Source organism: Suillus clintonianus, assembly GCF_016758775.1.
Source record: "Suillus clintonianus strain FC179 chromosome Unknown DEU56scaffold_94, whole genome shotgun sequence".
Lineage (NCBI taxonomy): Eukaryota > Fungi > Basidiomycota > Agaricomycetes > Boletales > Suillaceae > Suillus > Suillus clintonianus.
This window is the reverse complement of record NW_024539318.1, coordinates 63048-79570: the sequence shown is the minus strand read 5'-3', so window position 1 is coordinate 79570 and position 16523 is coordinate 63048. Positions and strand designations below refer to the sequence as shown.

Genomic DNA, 16523 nt, shown 5'->3' with positions numbered 1-16523 from the left:
GTAGTTTCCTTCTTACGCATCACACTCATAATTTATGAACTCATCGTTTGCAAGGTTACATCCACGCAATGGCACCCTAATGCCTGCAACTACTCTCACTTCACGTCGAATAAAGAGAAGAGTTGTATAACCTACTATTCTTATTCTTCTTTTTTCATAGCTACCATCTGTGCAGTGTGCGTGTTTGTGATGTGTTATAGTATCTCCAGATGTATATATTGAGCATGGTCTGTGCGCACATGCTGTGTAATGAGTCTGATATATCTTTTAATATCACACACTCAATTGCACTCAAACTTTACCTTTGATCATTCCCTCTAGATTCAAGAATCGCAACCACGAGTCCACGACTGCATGTTCCATTCAATCAGTTGATCTCTCCCACTCCTGAGCAGGGCTCAATCAGATCAACCCTAATATTGTCTTAATGCTTCTACTCGCGTTCTCTGCATGGAGATCCCTACCTAATCCACCATGATTTCGTGCCATCGTGCACATCGGTATTTTCCTGATCTCCCCAGAACGAAGGTATATATAGCCAGTTGAGTCTCTCGTTGAATCTCCAGCCTCCAGCACTACTAACATGAATTGTCGTGGCCATCCTCGAAAAAACGCCAACACCCCCCAGGTTGAGAACACACCTGCTCTCATACCTGTTGCTCCTGCCCCTTCCGTACCTGTTGCTCCTGCTGCACCCGTACCTGCTGCACCCATACCTGTTGCTCCTGCCCTTGCTGTACCTGCCCCTGCTGCAACTACCACTGCAGCGGCTGCAATTGCAACTACCCTTCACCACCCTAAGAGACAACGACAACTTCCTCAGAGATTTAGGAAGGACAACGCAGCTGCCCATCCAGATGATGGGGAGTATATCAATATCAATAACATCAGCAGCAGTGAAGACGATATAAACCCACCTGAAGTCATCGCCGACGCCAATGCAAACCCGAGTCCACTACACACAGCGACTAGCACTCTCCCTACCGATCCCTTTGCCACGAGAAAACGAGGCCTTAAGACTACTTCTGACATCCAGTATTTCTATAGGAAGAACTCAGATACTGGCGAGCGTGTTTGTGTACTGTGCGAGTGAGTAACATACCTGAGAGTCTTCTCTGCACTTTCTCACCCCCTTTACCAGGGATCTCAATAAGGTTGACGCCTCATGTCCCCTTACCATTTACGGTTCTTCCACGAGCAATAGTCCTCTTCGTTCGCACATATACAAATTTCATATCGACCTTTATCTCCAGGAGTCCGAGAAGCAGCAATGGCCAATCGGCATACATCCTGTAGGGAACCGCCTTAGTGAAGGCTGTTACAATAACATACTTCGGACCGGGTCCCCCTATCTTTTTCTCCTATCATGTACTGCCATATGACGCCTTATCATCTTCTTGTACAGCATCCTTGATCGCCGTCTTATCTCGTATCTCTTATCTTGTACCCTGTACTTTTACCATTGCCTCGGTAGTCCTGCCCTGAACTGACCTTTACCTATAAGTAGTCGATCGTCTTGTCTTGTATTCTCTAACTTGAATCTACTCAGTCTTCTGATAGACCTTCCTTGAGCAAGACAGCTCTCGTATACGATTTCACTAAAGACTCTTTGTCTTAGTGTCTTTACTCGATCGATACCATTAGTCTTGTCTTCGCTTGCCAACTCACATCACCAAGCTTTGACCTCAACGATAACGATAAACGAACCTCTGCATTATCTTCGTCTCTTCTGAGACTTAGTACAGAGATCTTACCTGAGTCCACGCTTTCAGCGTAACAAAGGCTGGACCTTTGCTGAGATGCTGGAACGACTCAAAGATCCCACTTGCACAATTGAGATGCTTGGTCCTCCCCCCAGTCGCGGTGATGGTAGTTTGCAGCCCGCTGTTGGGAAGTCAGCCTTTTCGGGGCATGACTTACCAAACTTTTCCATTGAGGAGATGCATAGACACATAGTTAAATTCATCATCGCCGATGATCAAGTGAGTTCTGTCTACCGTTTGTATACTCTCGTTAATGATTATCTCTAGCCAATTAGCATTGTTGAGTGTCCCGAGTTCCGCCGGCTGCTCCGCCTCTTGCGGCAAGACCTAAAGGAGTCCGATATCCCCTGTCGTACAAAGTTCCGGCAACTAATCATCGAAGCCTGGCATGAATACTTTACGGCCATCAAACTTGACCTTGCTGTAAGTGTATAGTTACTGATCGCGTATAGTTTTTCATATCTTGCAGACCGCCCAAGGATGAATTTCTTTCACTTCTGATATCTGGTCCAATGCTAAGCTTCATCCCTTCCTTGCTTTAACTGCACATTGGATTGCGAAAGAAACCGGGAACGCAACACTTGTTTTGAAGGCCGCTCTAATCGCCTTTCATCATATCCCTGGTAGTCATACCGGGAAGGCACTCGGTTCAACAATATTGAAGCTGATTCGTCGCGCTGAAGTAGAACAAAAGGTCAGTTTCTTGTATGTACTTCATCGCATGCTCTGACTCCGTCTAGATCGGACACTTTACCTTGGACAACGCGAGCAACAATAGGACCGCAATGGACGAACTCCAGTATTTGTTGTTCAAAGAAAAGATCACATTCGACGTGATCAATCACTGAATCCCATGCTTTCCTCGTATAGTGAATATATGCGTCCAACACATCCTCGATGAATATGATACTGTAGACCTTTCGCATTTGGCTGACACGTTCGTAGCTGGCCCTTACACTTTCCAGAAGGTGGATTACGTCAAGACTCTGCAAAGTAAAGTGATCGACCGGGCCAGAACCATTATCCGTGCAATCCGCGCATCAGGCCAGCGCCGCGATAGTTTCCGAGCTGCCATTACTTCTGGCAATGCAGAAGGATGGTTCGTAGACGACGCGAATGAGCATATGGCCCTTCCAATCATTGAATTGTTATGTGACGAGCCTACTCATTGGGATTCAACATACATCATGTTCAATTGTTTGAGAATCCTACGACAGGTAACATTTCATTTCATTAAATTTTTTACATAGCTTAACAGATGCCTAGGCTATCGACCATTGGATCGATCTTCCTGCTCAACGCAGCATTGTCCATCATAAATTGAGTCCCATGGATTGGCAAGTCTTGCAGGATCTCGAGGTTATTCTCGAGGTATGTTTTAATATATCTGAAATCTATATCATATTAACTGGTCTACATTAGGCACCGCACCACGCTCAACAATGCATGTCCAGCGAGACCGGCCCTGTACTGGGCAGTGCAATTCCGGCCTTCGAAGGGTTGACCGAAAGATAGAAGCTCGTGGCGGACCTTGTCCCGCACTGTGCGCCTTTGATTGACATAGGTTTAACCTGGGCGGCTAAGTATGATGACCGAATGCTCCTCACAGGAGCATATGCTGTCGTGATGTGTCAGTCCCATGTGTTTTTGCGGGGGCAAATTCTCATTATTGTGCACAGTCGTGGATCCAACAAGGTGTATGTCGTGGATGAATGAACATTGGTCAGCCCCACGAATCACAAAGGCTAAGGACTATATTCTCCAACTGGTACGTCTGCGCTATGGTAACAACAGTAAACTGTGGGCTGATACGTCCCACAGATGCAGAATCAGAGGGGGACAAATGTTTCTGCACCGTCCGATCAGTTGATTCGTCGGCCACGCCCTGCAACATTAGGCTCGACAATATATGGACTTCCTGAGATAGACACGCAGCCCCGTCGCCAGGGTGGCCCCCAATCAGTTGAAGACGAGTTCGATGCTTATAGTACAGGCATTCTTAGCCCCACGGGCACAGATCTACTATCATTTTGGACGGTAAGATCCCTTTTCTCTGTCACAGATTTTATTGATGACGAGGCATTAATGGTGGGCCAGGTTTTGAGACCCATGTTTCCGACGCTCTACAAAATCGCAATGGACTTTCTGCCAATCCAAGCCTCTTCCGTTCCGTGCGAGCGCGTATTCTCCTCCAGCAGTGACACATTTACCAAGAAGCGCAATCGTCTCAGCCCATACTTGATGGAAGTCCTTCAGGTTGTCAAATTCTCACTGAAAGAGGACCGACTTCACTTTACAAAGGGTTGGGCAGCGTCCCAGAAGGACATGGAGTATCACTTGATGTGTGTCATGGGCTCTGCGGGCCGTGAAGATCTCTTGACATCTGGCTCTTGTGATCTACTGATATCTGCCGCCAGTGGGACTACTTCTGACAGTCGCGACTATGAGGCCCTGCTCAGACTCATCACGGAGGACGAATGTGATGATGTTCCAGATGATGTTCCAGACATATCTCTTTCCGTCTCGTAATTCTTGCCTGTTTACTGCTACTTTTACTATTCCCGTCATCTTACTCATGCGCTGCTGCTTTTGTCGTTAAACCGACCTTTGACTATTGATTTGTTCATCCTCTCAGCCTTCTCACCCTGACTAACTGCACAGCGACTTCGTCACTTCTTTGCAGCTTGACTGATGTATCTGTTGTGAAGCTCGTGTCCTTCGCGTGCTCACTCCAAACGGCTGATGTCCCGTGATGATGATCGAGCGTGTACCATTATTTGTGTCTCCATTTACTTACTTCCATTTTGTTCATTAGAGGCTCCTGCCCTTCTCCATATCGACATCAGCTTGAGATAACCTCGCGATGTCAATGTGTTGTCTGTGCCCTCCAAGTCCTTCCTGACCTGCTCGTTTGACCGCCGTACCATCCCCATTCACACCAGCTAGCTCGAAAACTGGACTTCACTTGCTGCGACATTGAGAGTGCAGTCATTGGTGAGCCCAAATTTAATACTCGATGTGTCATCTCGAGCTAATGTGTCGAACAGCTCGTAATGTTTTAATTGATGACAACGATGACGCCGCAGTGAACCCAGCTGTGGGTCCCTGATTCACCAGGGTCGCAATCCTCACAGCAGTGAACCCCTGACTCTACACGAATCTGTCCTGGAACTACTCCAAGCCGGTTTTCATCCACTTAAGCTTGACCGGCTTTTTTATCGAGTACGTCGTGAGTCGTGACCCTCGTCCTTGATGAGTTCTATTTTCCGGTCAACGAGTCCCTGGAGGTATACATCATACCAGGTAAGTAGCTTCTTCTGTAATCATACATTCCTCAGTTTATACTACAGGGCCCTCGCACTCTACTCCCGCCCTCACCTACTCCCGCCCTCTCACTCAACTCCCGCCCTCTCACCTACTCCCGCCCTCTCACTCTACTCCTGCCCTTTCTGATCAAACGCCTCCACCCACTTCTACTCCCACCTTCTGCGACCAAATATCTTCATCATCCAACACCACCACCTCGATCTCCACGGCATTCCCCTTCCAGCTCTTCGCCCCGATGCGCGGCGTTTCTTAGCCACACTTTCCTTGTGCAGTTCTCGTGGGCGAGAAGGCGCGCCGCACATTTGCTGATTTACTTTAGTCTTGGAAGACACACTAACAAGTAAACCACTCACCTCATCTTGGGGAGACATCAGCACTAATTTGATTGTAGATCAGACTGATCAGTGTGTTGGGGAGTTGACAAGGTGCCTTCCCTTTTCGGCTTCACGTACTTAATTTTTGATTAGTCTAATTTTATTTCTAATTTATTTTTAACTTCAATTTAAAAATATATTTGAATTTTAAACTGGTTTTAACCCCTTGAATCAATTTTACGCTAGGTTGAGGTCTCGCGGGTTGTTAGGCAAGCGGAGTCCCCCAGCTCTGTGCTCGGGGGACCCGGTCAAAATTTTATCGCGAACCCAGAATAGAAAGTACACAATGAGGTGACATGATAGAACAATCAAAGTGCGAGTCCGGAGGATGGGTGCTTTTTGGGTGAGCAGACCTCAGCAGATCAAAAAGGTGAAATAAAACATGAGTGGCGGGAACCGGCAAGATAGAGATACTAAAGGGCTAATAACCTTTTTTTTTTTTTTTTTCCTATATATTGTTATAGTTTTGTTTTGTGGTCTTGGTGCCAGTACGAACCATCAAGATGTTGAGAAGTAGTGTATGATGCAGGAGATAGATGAAGAGATAGATGGATTGCTGATAGATTGATGTAGGAGTCAAGGCATGTCATTGTGTGAATTTGAAGGCGCGCGAGCTGAGCCATGAAGGAGAGCGTTTAGTAAGAACGCATGTTGGCATATATATTTTTTAAACTCATCAGAAGACCACCGACCTGCTGCTTGAATTAGATCTGGGGTCATTCCTGCGATAGCTAAAGCTGTAGATCCCCCAGCTCTCATTGAGTGACCCGATAATGCTGACCCACAGTGCGTGCGTAAGCATCGAAGGAACCAACTTCTCGTTGGTATGGATCCCTCACTCGTCAACCAAAGCGCGGGATGGAATGTGAAAGCCGTATCACGATGCGTGAAATACTGATGCAGTAAAGGTAGTGGATCTAGGCCGATGACCGAATTCGACAGTATGAGGATGGTGGACCCAGTCCCCAAACTGTCCGTCTTTTGGTAAGGTAGCATGTACGTGATGGAATTAGCAGTGATGACGAGGGTGTGTCGCAGTGGTACCTTTCGATATGTTTGATGTTTGAGAGCGTCGGGCCACGTAAGTTCTCCGAGTCGTTGTAAAGATAAGAAACCGGTGTATAGTAGCACTAGGAAGAGGCTGTCGTCGTGTCCTGGTGATGGTCCCATTTCTGTGCGAGCTCGTTGAAGGTCATCCACATTCAAAGGCAATTTCCTTTGAACTGGTTTTGACATGCGGCGTTTGCAGCCACGGAGGGTGCGAGCGACGAGTGACGAATGGTGTGCTGCTCGTACAGATGGATAAGAGTCTTCCAAGCGATTAGCGATACCAGAAAGATATGAATCAACAGAACGAGGTTCGATATGGTGCACAAGCCACACCACGTAGAATGAAAGTGTGTCTGTTGTAGGGTCGATTGGAAGATGATGTAGTCGACAAAATGTGATATAAGAGTTAAGGTGGGAGTCATAGGCTGACGCCGTCGTTGACTCGATTGCAAAACCGAGTGCGATAGAGCGCTCGTATAAGAGACGCTCAGGAGTCCAGGCTTCCTGCACGGGTTGCCTGGACAATGACGACACGTGCATCATTTTTCCGCTCCCCCCAGCGCACTTCGAGGGGGTTCGAAATCAAAAAAGTTGGCCGTTGGGACCAACTCCAAAACACGTTCGTTTTGAAAGCGCGATAGCGCATCTGCGATTGTGTTCTCGCAGCCACTGACATGTTCCACGTGTAAGTCCACCTCGTATTGGAGCAGGACGTCGACTGCGGAAAGCAGGATTGAATTGTAAGGAGGGTGAGCGCGAAGGGAATTGAACATTACTACGGTGTTCGTGTTGTCCGTATAGATGAGCATCCTTGATGGGGTTTCAGTCATGTTGCAAATGGCATGCACTGCTGAGCAGACGGCGAGAGCCTCGAAGAAAAAGATGGTGTCTTTTGGAGCGTTGGCAGGCAAGGGTGCTTGACCAGCAAAATTGTCGTGAGGGAACCAAAGGCCCATTCCTAATCCTGAAGCGTCCGTGTAGGCTACCACCACATCATCTGAACGTGGATCGAAGTCCAGTGACTTGTAAAATATCAAGCCAGGAAGGTGATCAATATGAGAAGCCATCCACGTAAGTTCGTTGATGATGGCATTATTAACGTGGAGTCTTGCGTGAGGCTTCATTTTCCCGCGTATCTTCTCGTAAACGGCGGACAGACCTGGCTTCAGTAGGGGGAAAATATTAAAACCCCACTCACACCATCCCGTGAGTTGTTGGAATTCGCGAAGCGTCCACCGAAAGTTTTTTCCTGCGAAATGTCGTAGGTGTAGGACTAGTTCTTCCTTTTTATGTGGTGGTAGTGTGGCTGACATTGTGTTTGGGTCGATGTCGAAACTGATGACCGTGAGTGGAGAGCCGAAGAGCTGTTTTGGACGATCGTGAGGAAGTCCAATCTCGTCCCAAAGTTGTAAGAGCTGTGTTTGCTTAACTGGGAATTGACACTGGTACGGCGGGTAGAACAGCATTTGACCAGCTATTTCAAACGAGAAGGAGTCGTCCATATAAAGTTTGAGGGCCTCAATCAAGGTTTGATGGATAGCGATCCATGCGACAAGTGACATAAAGGAAATCCAGACTTTGGGGGATCCTCGCCCTCCAAAGTTGTTATTTCGATCAACATAACGCTGACCGCGAACTGTAAGCACTTGCTTGGCTTGCCACAGCGGGTGCATAGGTAACCTTTGAAACGCTTGGGATACATCTGATTTGAACAAAACTAATTCTTCATCCGGATGATCCCGTCGAAATTGTAGGAGTGATGCCCCTAGTGAATGTAAGCCGTCAAGCTTGGTACCTTTAATAGCATCTGAGTCGATCATTGAGTTTAGTGAGAAATCCCCCGCAGTGTGGTCGACGACGAGACGGAGCTTGTCAGAGTTTGGTTTAGGTACTGTGTGCATTGGAACGCTATACATTCCTGGAAACAAATCAGTTCCGAAACTTCGAGAGACTCGCCCCAAACGAATCTCTTCATCAAGTTGATCTTCTATGAATTTAATTTGTTCGTCCGTCTTCGCGCAAGTTCGCATTGAGTTATCATTTATAGACGGGTACGAGTCGTCCAATGCATCTGCCCACGGCCAGAAACCCTCGCACAGGGCTCGATAGACGGATTGTACAAAAGGCTGATTAGGATGACCCGCTAAAAGCTCCTCAAAGCGATCAACATTGATTGGGGTGACTATCTTGAAGAGATCTGGGTGATTAGCAACCGTATGGGCTGCATCACTATTGGCGAGACATGAAGGAGCCGTCGGAACTGGATCTGCATACTCTGAGGAGCGTGCAGTTGGACTAAATGAGATGTCCATTGGTGACCATATCAACCCTCGGCGATGACGTGGACGTTTGAGCGGTCCCTCAGGTTGGTTTGGACTTTCCATCCTCGACATGCTTTGTTTTAACGTGTCGGCAGCCGCAAATTCGCCCGTCTTGCTCATAGCTGCAGACGTGCGCATATCGGCAGCTGGTTGCACTGCGCGTGCAATCTCCACTGTTCCATTTTCGACAGGGGTCACGTTTGACCGATGCCGAGGACTCATGTCCTGCAGACTTACTGGATTCCCCTGCGTCATTGTGAAGTCGTCCACCAGCGGAGAAATGGGAGCTGTAGATGTCTTTGAAGTACTCAAAGTCTGACAGCTCGTACCTGCGTGTGTTTCCGACTCTGAATCTGACAGATTTGTCATAACGGAGGACTCGTCCATGGCACGACTCCAGTTGTTGGTCAAATTGCTCATTGATGTGTTCTGAGTAGGCATTGAGCTCAGCCTGTCGATAAGGGAAAGCGAATTTGAAGGCTCGTGCTGCCCTGTTCCACGCCGTGTTCCATTGTCCTTGTGTGGTAATCTTCTTCGTGGCCGTTTCAGAGATTCTGTATGTGAGTTCAACGTCTCCGATGCTCTCTGTGTGTTTGTCGATGGCACGTGAGGTGGTGATGATTGTGTGGATGGCATCAAGGTTGATACTCCTTCCTGCGACAATGTCTGCCCATCCCGACTCATGGAACTCTGGACTCCATTCATGGTACATGAGCTTAAGCTTTGCTTGTTTCTGGTCCTGTGCCCAGTTCTGGAGAATCCGGATGGTCTGTTTAAGGTTGGCTGATAGGGGCTTACTTGGTTCCTGGTGCGCTGACGGTTTAAGTTCGAGGCAGGCAAAGTCGAGCTTAGCTCGCTTTCGAGCAGGTTCTCCTGGCTCAATGCTAGCTTGCTGACTCCCGAGATCCTCTCCTCGAGGCTCTTCTTCACTGCGCGAGTTTGACATTGGTTCAACCGAACGTCGTTCTCTAGCGGCTCCCGATCCTCGTCGAGTAGCTCGTTCCTGTTCTGATTCCCACTCGTCAAGCATGGTGAGGTAGATAGCCGCGATATTAGTGGGCTCTTCACTTGACTCAATGGGTAAACACTCCTTGATAATGCCGACGATGACATAGGTTGCTTCAAATTTGGTACCCTTTCCAGCTCTAAAATCTTGGACGATGTCGAGGCATCTCTTCGCCATGTCTTGTTCGGGTAGATGCATTCCATCAGTGTCAGTTTCAACTGAAGTCCCGCGCATTCCTGGTCCCCTAAGAGATGATTGTGCTTGCGCCATATTGCTGGCATTGGTGCTTGAGATTGTGGGTTCTGACATGTACCTTTGAAGTATGATCGAGCTGAGTGAAACGAAGATTCAATAGTGACGAAAACAAACGGTGCAGGAAGTGCACGAGCAGACGGTGCTCAAAGGATGAGAGTGAAACGTAACGACAGGAGTCTCGTCCGTTTGAACACTTATATCCAATTGAAAGGGGCCTCTAAGGATGACGCTGAGTCACGAGGCAGAAAATTTCGACCAGCGTTGCGAATCGATTCAACTTGGATAAACAAGTTTAACCCCGATAAATTGACTTAACTACAGTTTATCGAGTCGAGTCGGACCGTAAATTATATAAACCGAAGTCACGTGCTCGCTCGGTTATTTACAGGTCCGGCTATGGCTAAAACCGGCATTAAGCCGAACTTGCGGCAACACTAGCTTGAATATTGAATTCCTAGTAGGTTTGTGCATGCTTCAATACTATGAGTACATTTTTTTTTACGGCTATGGTTACTTTGTCAACCAGGAAGTCGATGTTTCTCAGTAATCTTGCCAATGCCCTGACATTCAAATTTTGCAATCACCAGCAGGACAACTAGTTTTATTATGATGCAGGCTGGAGCTGGAGATGTGCGTTTCTCGACAAACTCACCAGTGGGTATTCAATCTGATCTGGATGAGGCATTTACGTTGTATCTCACACTCTCTCTGATATATCTTGCGCAGCCTCTCGTAATGATCTTAGTGCTGTCAAATCATGATCTGCCTCTGCCAAGGAGATGAACTGTGGCTCTCCTATAAAACCATTTTAATATTTCTTGGTCAACACGTTGATGCTCTATATTATGAGTGCCCAAGATCACATTCACATTCCACTTGATACCGCGCAGATCGAAGTCTCCGAGTTTCAGTCCCTCGCCGAAGAGCAATTCAGTTCTTCTGATTGATCGCACAGGTGCTGATGTGATGAAACCATCTTGCACAGTGTGCACACATCACTGACGGGCGGGCATCAAGAACTATTGCTCGAGGAGTATAAAACTAAACCTAATCTGCATGGTGGATATAAATTTACGGAAGAACCCCCATTTTCTCCACTACATCCCACATCGCTGTTGTAGGATGGTTGCCAAGATTTTTGCCTTCCTTTCAGTACTTGCAGTCTATGCAATGGCTGCGCCGTTCCCCGTTGGAGGTAAGTGTAGCGACTAGCGTTTAATTGAATCTATATTGAATAAATAATTTAGGAGAAACTTATGCCGCTGTTGCAGCTTCGGAAACAGACTTTGGGTCTTGCTGGCTTGGCAAGAGGCATGTGATGGATCGCTGTAAGAATTTCAGCCAATTTAGCATCACCGCGCATTGTCTGAACTCATCTGCAGCACCTTTTCCCCCATGCTAAATCTTTTCTTGACTTGGCGCCATAGTTAGGCTGAAGGAATTGTGGCGAAATCACAATAGATAATAGGCTATTTATACAAGAACTTCAAGAATTGTTCGTGAGATATCTTGGACAACACCTTCAATCTATTTTATAAATGTCGTTTGAATTGGGCGCACCTGGACTTTTGCCGAGTACATCGGCAGCTCGCTAATAGCTCAAGCTGACGCGACACGGAATGTGCGATATGCAGCTGAGCCCCCTTTGTCTGGCGGAATCATCACATGACGGTCCTATAATTCTGCTTAAAGAGGGTAGCCACTTATCCATATATTCCTAGTAACTCACTTGTCCAGAACAGGGCCAGTCGCTTTGATCATACTAGCAGTCGCTGAGACTTACTGCAGTAGGATTGTTGATGGCAGCGAGTTGGCGGTCTCGCCAATTGACAGCGACATCATCATATAGCTTGCACCAGTCTCTGCAGATGTGTGTGGTACCAACGCGGTGTTGTTCGAAGTTTCGTGTGGTGAAATGTCGTGCCTCCAGTGTGAGATCTGCTTGGCAGAGTCTTAGATAATTAAGGCAGTAATGTGAATACTTCAAACTATCATGGCAGCACCACAATCTTGGAGATCAGAAATCTTGCAGAAACGCTCCTGTAGTGGCTAGTTGAGAGGAAGTCTGAGGAACGACTGTCTTCCTCACCGTATCGACGGAAAACGACGGAAATATTGACAAGTTACGAGCAAAATTATATCCGTCGTTCTGCGTAGATATGGTGAGGACCGGGTTTCACTGGAACTCGTTCTTGGAAGTGATGCATTTCAGAATGTGTAAGCTTGCACCCGGACCAAAAAGTACGCAACGTTTCAGAACCCATATTTCATCCATTCAGGTTGGTACATATATCATACTATGGAGTGGCCCAGATGTTCAAAGGTCCACATGTCTCAAGCAGCTTTGAAGTTTGTCCAGAAGCAACCGTACAGTGATCGTCTCTGAACTAGGGATGACACCATCAACCACGGCACCAAAGCGAAAGCAGACTCGGAAACATGACTTACTGTCGCAACGTGCCGCTCAGGTTGCCCGCCCATTATGAGATTTCAACGCAGGCCAAATCTCCATGCTATTAGAATTACAAGGCGCTAAGGGTGAGTCATTTGGATGGACAGCAAACTACTTATACTTACGTTTAATTGGCAAACAAAGTCTGGGCAACAATCTGCAGTCGTTTTGCAAGCATATGTGCCAGAGCCAGTGTCACATGCACTGACAGACATGGATGTTGTCAAAGCAACAACAACGGCGAGGAAGGAGAAACGCATTTTTTAGTGAGGTGATACGGAATCTTCTGAGGGGGATCTTGAATAAGAACTCTGAGGATGGGGGATACTGTAGGAAGACGGCCAGCTTTTATATCCTGCGCATAGTAATGGGCAAACTTCTGAATCGATTCGGCAGAATGGTGATCGAGCTACTGTGACGCGGTCCGCGCGGCAGGACCGCGTCGATTTCACCTCAGACCTGGCCCGACTACATACGAGCAATGAAAATTGCGCACATATGCGCCCTATACACACACATCATGAGTTGCACACCACTGACATCAAATGAACATAAATTGGGAATGTATCCGAATGTTTGGAACCAGGTAAATCGAGTGGGCCGCATCACTACTGGACCGTACTAGTAGTCATGATGGTAGGAAGGGAACATCGTGAAGTCGGACTTTGGAGTTAGAAGCATTCCTTGTACGCTGAGCAGCAGATGCGATTTTTGTGTGAATACATTGAGGGATCCATGCAGCTTCGCAACCTAGCTGCGTTCGCATGAAAGCCCACGTCATTTATTATCGAACTCCATATACGGCACTTTGCGTATTTCTGTCGCACGCCACGAACGCTCTTATCATGAGTACGATCTTCTTTTCGTCACTTGGACTTTCAAAGTTCAAACCCGCCTCATCGCGCTCATTTCGACGGACAGCGAAAGCCTCTGCTCGGGGGATGACGCGTGGTTACGTCTACGCGCTCATTATGACCGCTCACATAGAAATCTCACGCTGACGCAGGAACAATGGGATCTCAAATCGTAACGTGAGTAGCTGGTCCTGCCTCTTCAGATGCCAACGTGCTCAAGCTGGAAGGCGTACTTGCTGTCCCAAATATAGTGGAATCATGTCGAATGGTGGGTATGCAGTCCGTTGTCTGATGAGGAGGCTATGCAGATCCGATCGCTGGTTCCTTCCATGTACTCAGCCGGCTGTGCTGCAGTTTTCACAGTGCTCGATTGCAAATTGTCTAGTGATCATAACAAACGTTTCATTCATCCTGTCATTGGTACATTAGGTTAACGTTACAGGCGAGCGTGTCAGACTACTAAGGATATCATACCCAAGTTCAGCATCGTGAAGACATCTCAATCTACAGCTTTCAATTGAACAAAAAAAACACGCATCCAACTTCATAGGAAGATGCCTTAACCACTTTTATCCAATGGCGACCTACAGCTAAACGCTGTCGCAGCACCCGAGGTTTGGAACGCAGTCACGATCGACTGGACGGCCGAGTACGCGCCCAGAATAGCGCAGGACAAGCACGCGAGCGCGAGAAGGAAGTTCCACACATTAAAGAAGGCATTCCTGTTGAAGACTGTGGCAGCACGGTTAGATTTGGCGTGGGGGAACTCTGCGGAAGTTGGTACGTACATGCACGTTTCCAACGCGATGAATCCCTCCAGGTATCAACACGGTGGGCATCGGGGTTATTGATGTCAAATTCTCTGTCACCTTTTGTGGCATCCATTTGCATGAAGTAACCCAAGATCATAAATGGCGGGAAGGTGTATGTGAACTCTGAAAAGTGGTTACGTTGTGGTGACAGCAACTAGAAAAGTATGAATACGCACGGAAGATGCAAACGGCGGCAATCAGCGACGAGATGGAGCTGAACAGCGGGACGGCGGAGCCAATAACGAAGGCAATGGACCAATACACTAAGACTGAGATGGCGAAGAAGTATTTACCCCGAGTCACAGTCAACTGGGGGAAACCGAACAGTTCCACCAGGATGTTGTTGTAGATGACTTTGACACCGATGTTGCCATACAAAGCAGCAGCAATGAGACCAGCGGTCAAAGAAATGGCGTTCGTCGCAGTCTGTAAACCATAAGCGGAAATTCCCTGGTTGGCCGGCTGGAACAGCGTTGTCAGTGGGATTCCAGATCAAGAGGAAAAGGGCGAACGTTAACGACGTATTGGCCTTGGTATGAATAAACGAAGAGGCCGAAGAACATGTATACGACGAAGATGAAGATCTGGGAAAACGCCATAGCTTTCCAGAAATCCATCGGGCGCCGCATTTCAGCCATGAACTCAATGAAGATCATGCTAAAAGAATTCATTCATCTGTAAGTGGATGCCTTCACGAGTTATAGTGACTTACGCTCCACCGTATGAGAACACAATCTGCATGATACCATTGAGCTGGGACTGGAAAGGCTGTAGGTTGATTGCCTGAGTCATCACAGGGCCGGTGTTGCTTGTTAAAAAGGCGGCATAGTTAGGGCTTGAGTTAGCCACAGAGGCCATCGTCATAATCAAGGTGATTATGTTCATCCAGATAGCGAGATTGGCGACCGAACCAAACTTCTGAAGAGTTCGAATTTGGCCAAGCACCATTCCGGCTATGGTCCAAACAACGTTACAAACGCTAAAGCATAGCTATAGATGCGGCTAAGTCAGACGAAAAAATGCGGCGAATCATGACAAGCGCACACGAAATTTTGCCATTTGTGAAAGACCTTGGCCGTTACTGAGAATGATAATACCGACATTGAACACGAGCTGCAGACTTTGCAAGATGTTGCAAACTATGGATCCATTTGGTATCAATCGATTCTCGTTCATGAGCGTGTGTACGTACGATGCCGGAACCAACGACCATAGATGCGTTGCCCTAATTCACCGAAAGACTTGATGGGATATATATCCGAGTCCAGTTTCAAGAACATCCACCATAGGAGGAAGCCACTGTATGCAGCCATGATACCGAAGACAAAGAAGCAGGCTACACCGGGACCATATCCGACTTGTTGGAATGCCCACGGGGTAGAGTAAGGACCCAAAATGTCTTGCGAAGAATGAGAACCCATCAAAATCATCAAAGATGTCAATCAGCTTACCGGTCGTAATAAGATAGAACACGCTCCCCCACGTGGCTGTTCTAAGAGCTCCAGAAGCTGCACGGAACTCGCCTGCGGTGACTAGAGCGCCGCGGCCCTCCTCTGAAGCAGTTCCATTCTTCTCATCAGATGATGCAACGGAGCGGTTATCAGATGCCTGGAAAAACCCGAATGTTCTCGAGATCAGGCGGTCCAAACGACCTTGAGCTTCATTCTTAGCAAAGAAGATCTCCCTTTCACGTTGAATCTTGGCGAAGTACATGTATGTCTCGAGATTGGGCGTAGTGCCATCAGGAAGATGGTGGTTTTCAGGAATATACGCATCCTCAGGCTGCTCTTCCTTTTCTGAACGATAGACCGGAGGCGCTTCAACAGTTGCAGGCTGGAACACCATTGTGGTGGGAGCAAGGAATGGGGACAGAGAGTTCGCGGCTTGATGCGGTAGGCTTTATTTGCCTAAACTGTGGGTACTGCTGCATGTGCTCGATATCGGCATGCGATGCGGTGCCATTACATATCATTACTATCGGGAGACAGAAATACAGATATTCTGAAACATATGAGCTGGCACTTGAATGATGGAGTGCATGTTTAGTTCCTGGGACACATGCACCCCGCACGGAAGCCTGCATAGCCTGGCGTCGATTAAAGCCAGTGAATTAACCTAAGCGGTGACGGTGAGCGTCGGTCATCGGCCGTCAGTACAACGTGAACAAGTTACGAGAATGGCTGGCACGTTCATGTGTACAATCACTTTAATGATTAGCACCCGCGATAGTTGGGCGCCACCGCAGCAACAAGGAGATAAGGACCGCATGATTGATCTTGCACGGATGATATTTATGTCGAGACCAACCA

At 47.5% G+C, this 16523-nt stretch overlaps 2 protein-coding genes across 2 annotated transcripts; one reads left to right on the top strand and one right to left on the bottom strand.

Annotated features, from left to right (window-relative positions):
• Positions 1 to 11097: 11097 nt before the first annotated feature.
• On the top strand, positions 11098 to 11580 carry DEU56DRAFT_826671 (uncharacterized protein). Its single transcript, XM_041354352.1, has 3 exons — positions 11098 to 11291; positions 11344 to 11424; positions 11524 to 11580. The coding sequence occupies exons 1-3, from the start codon at positions 11153 to 11155 to the stop codon at positions 11559 to 11561; spliced, it is 258 nt and encodes an 85-aa protein (XP_041204218.1). The 5' UTR covers positions 11098 to 11152; the 3' UTR covers positions 11562 to 11580.
• A 2189-nt stretch (positions 11581 to 13769) lies between these two features.
• Positions 13770 to 16206, bottom strand: DEU56DRAFT_590543 (transmembrane amino acid transporter protein-domain-containing protein). The gene is made up of 8 exons (XM_041346964.1): positions 15666 to 16206; positions 15407 to 15613; positions 15259 to 15353; positions 14927 to 15204; positions 14727 to 14871; positions 14391 to 14676; positions 14191 to 14337; positions 13770 to 14134 (listed from the first exon to the last, which is right to left on the bottom strand). The coding sequence occupies exons 1-8, from the start codon at positions 16057 to 16059 to the stop codon at positions 13962 to 13964; spliced, it is 1725 nt and encodes a 574-aa protein (XP_041204217.1). The 5' UTR covers positions 16060 to 16206; the 3' UTR covers positions 13770 to 13961.
• Between the last annotated feature and the right edge of the window lie 317 nt (positions 16207 to 16523).

Coding starts and splice junctions, on each gene's coding strand:
- DEU56DRAFT_826671 (XM_041354352.1), top strand. CDS start 11,153: ATGGTGGATATAAATTTACGGAAGAACCCCCATTTTCTCCACTACATC. Junction 11,292..11,343: donor TGCGCCGTTCCCCGTTGGAG/GTAAGTGTAGCG, acceptor TAAATAATTTAG/GAGAAACTTATGCCGCTGTT. Junction 11,425..11,523: donor GAGGCATGTGATGGATCGCT/GTAAGAATTTCA, acceptor TTGGCGCCATAG/TTAGGCTGAAGGAATTGTGG.
- DEU56DRAFT_590543 (XM_041346964.1), bottom strand. CDS start 16,059: ATGGTGTTCCAGCCTGCAACTGTTGAAGCGCCTCCGGTCTATCGTTCA. Junction 15,614..15,665: donor GTTCTATCTTATTACGACCG/GTAAGCTGATTG, acceptor ATTCTTCGCAAG/ACATTTTGGGTCCTTACTCT. Junction 14,677..14,726: donor AAGGCCAATACGTCGTTAAC/GTTCGCCCTTTT, acceptor ACGCTGTTCCAG/CCGGCCAACCAGGGAATTTC.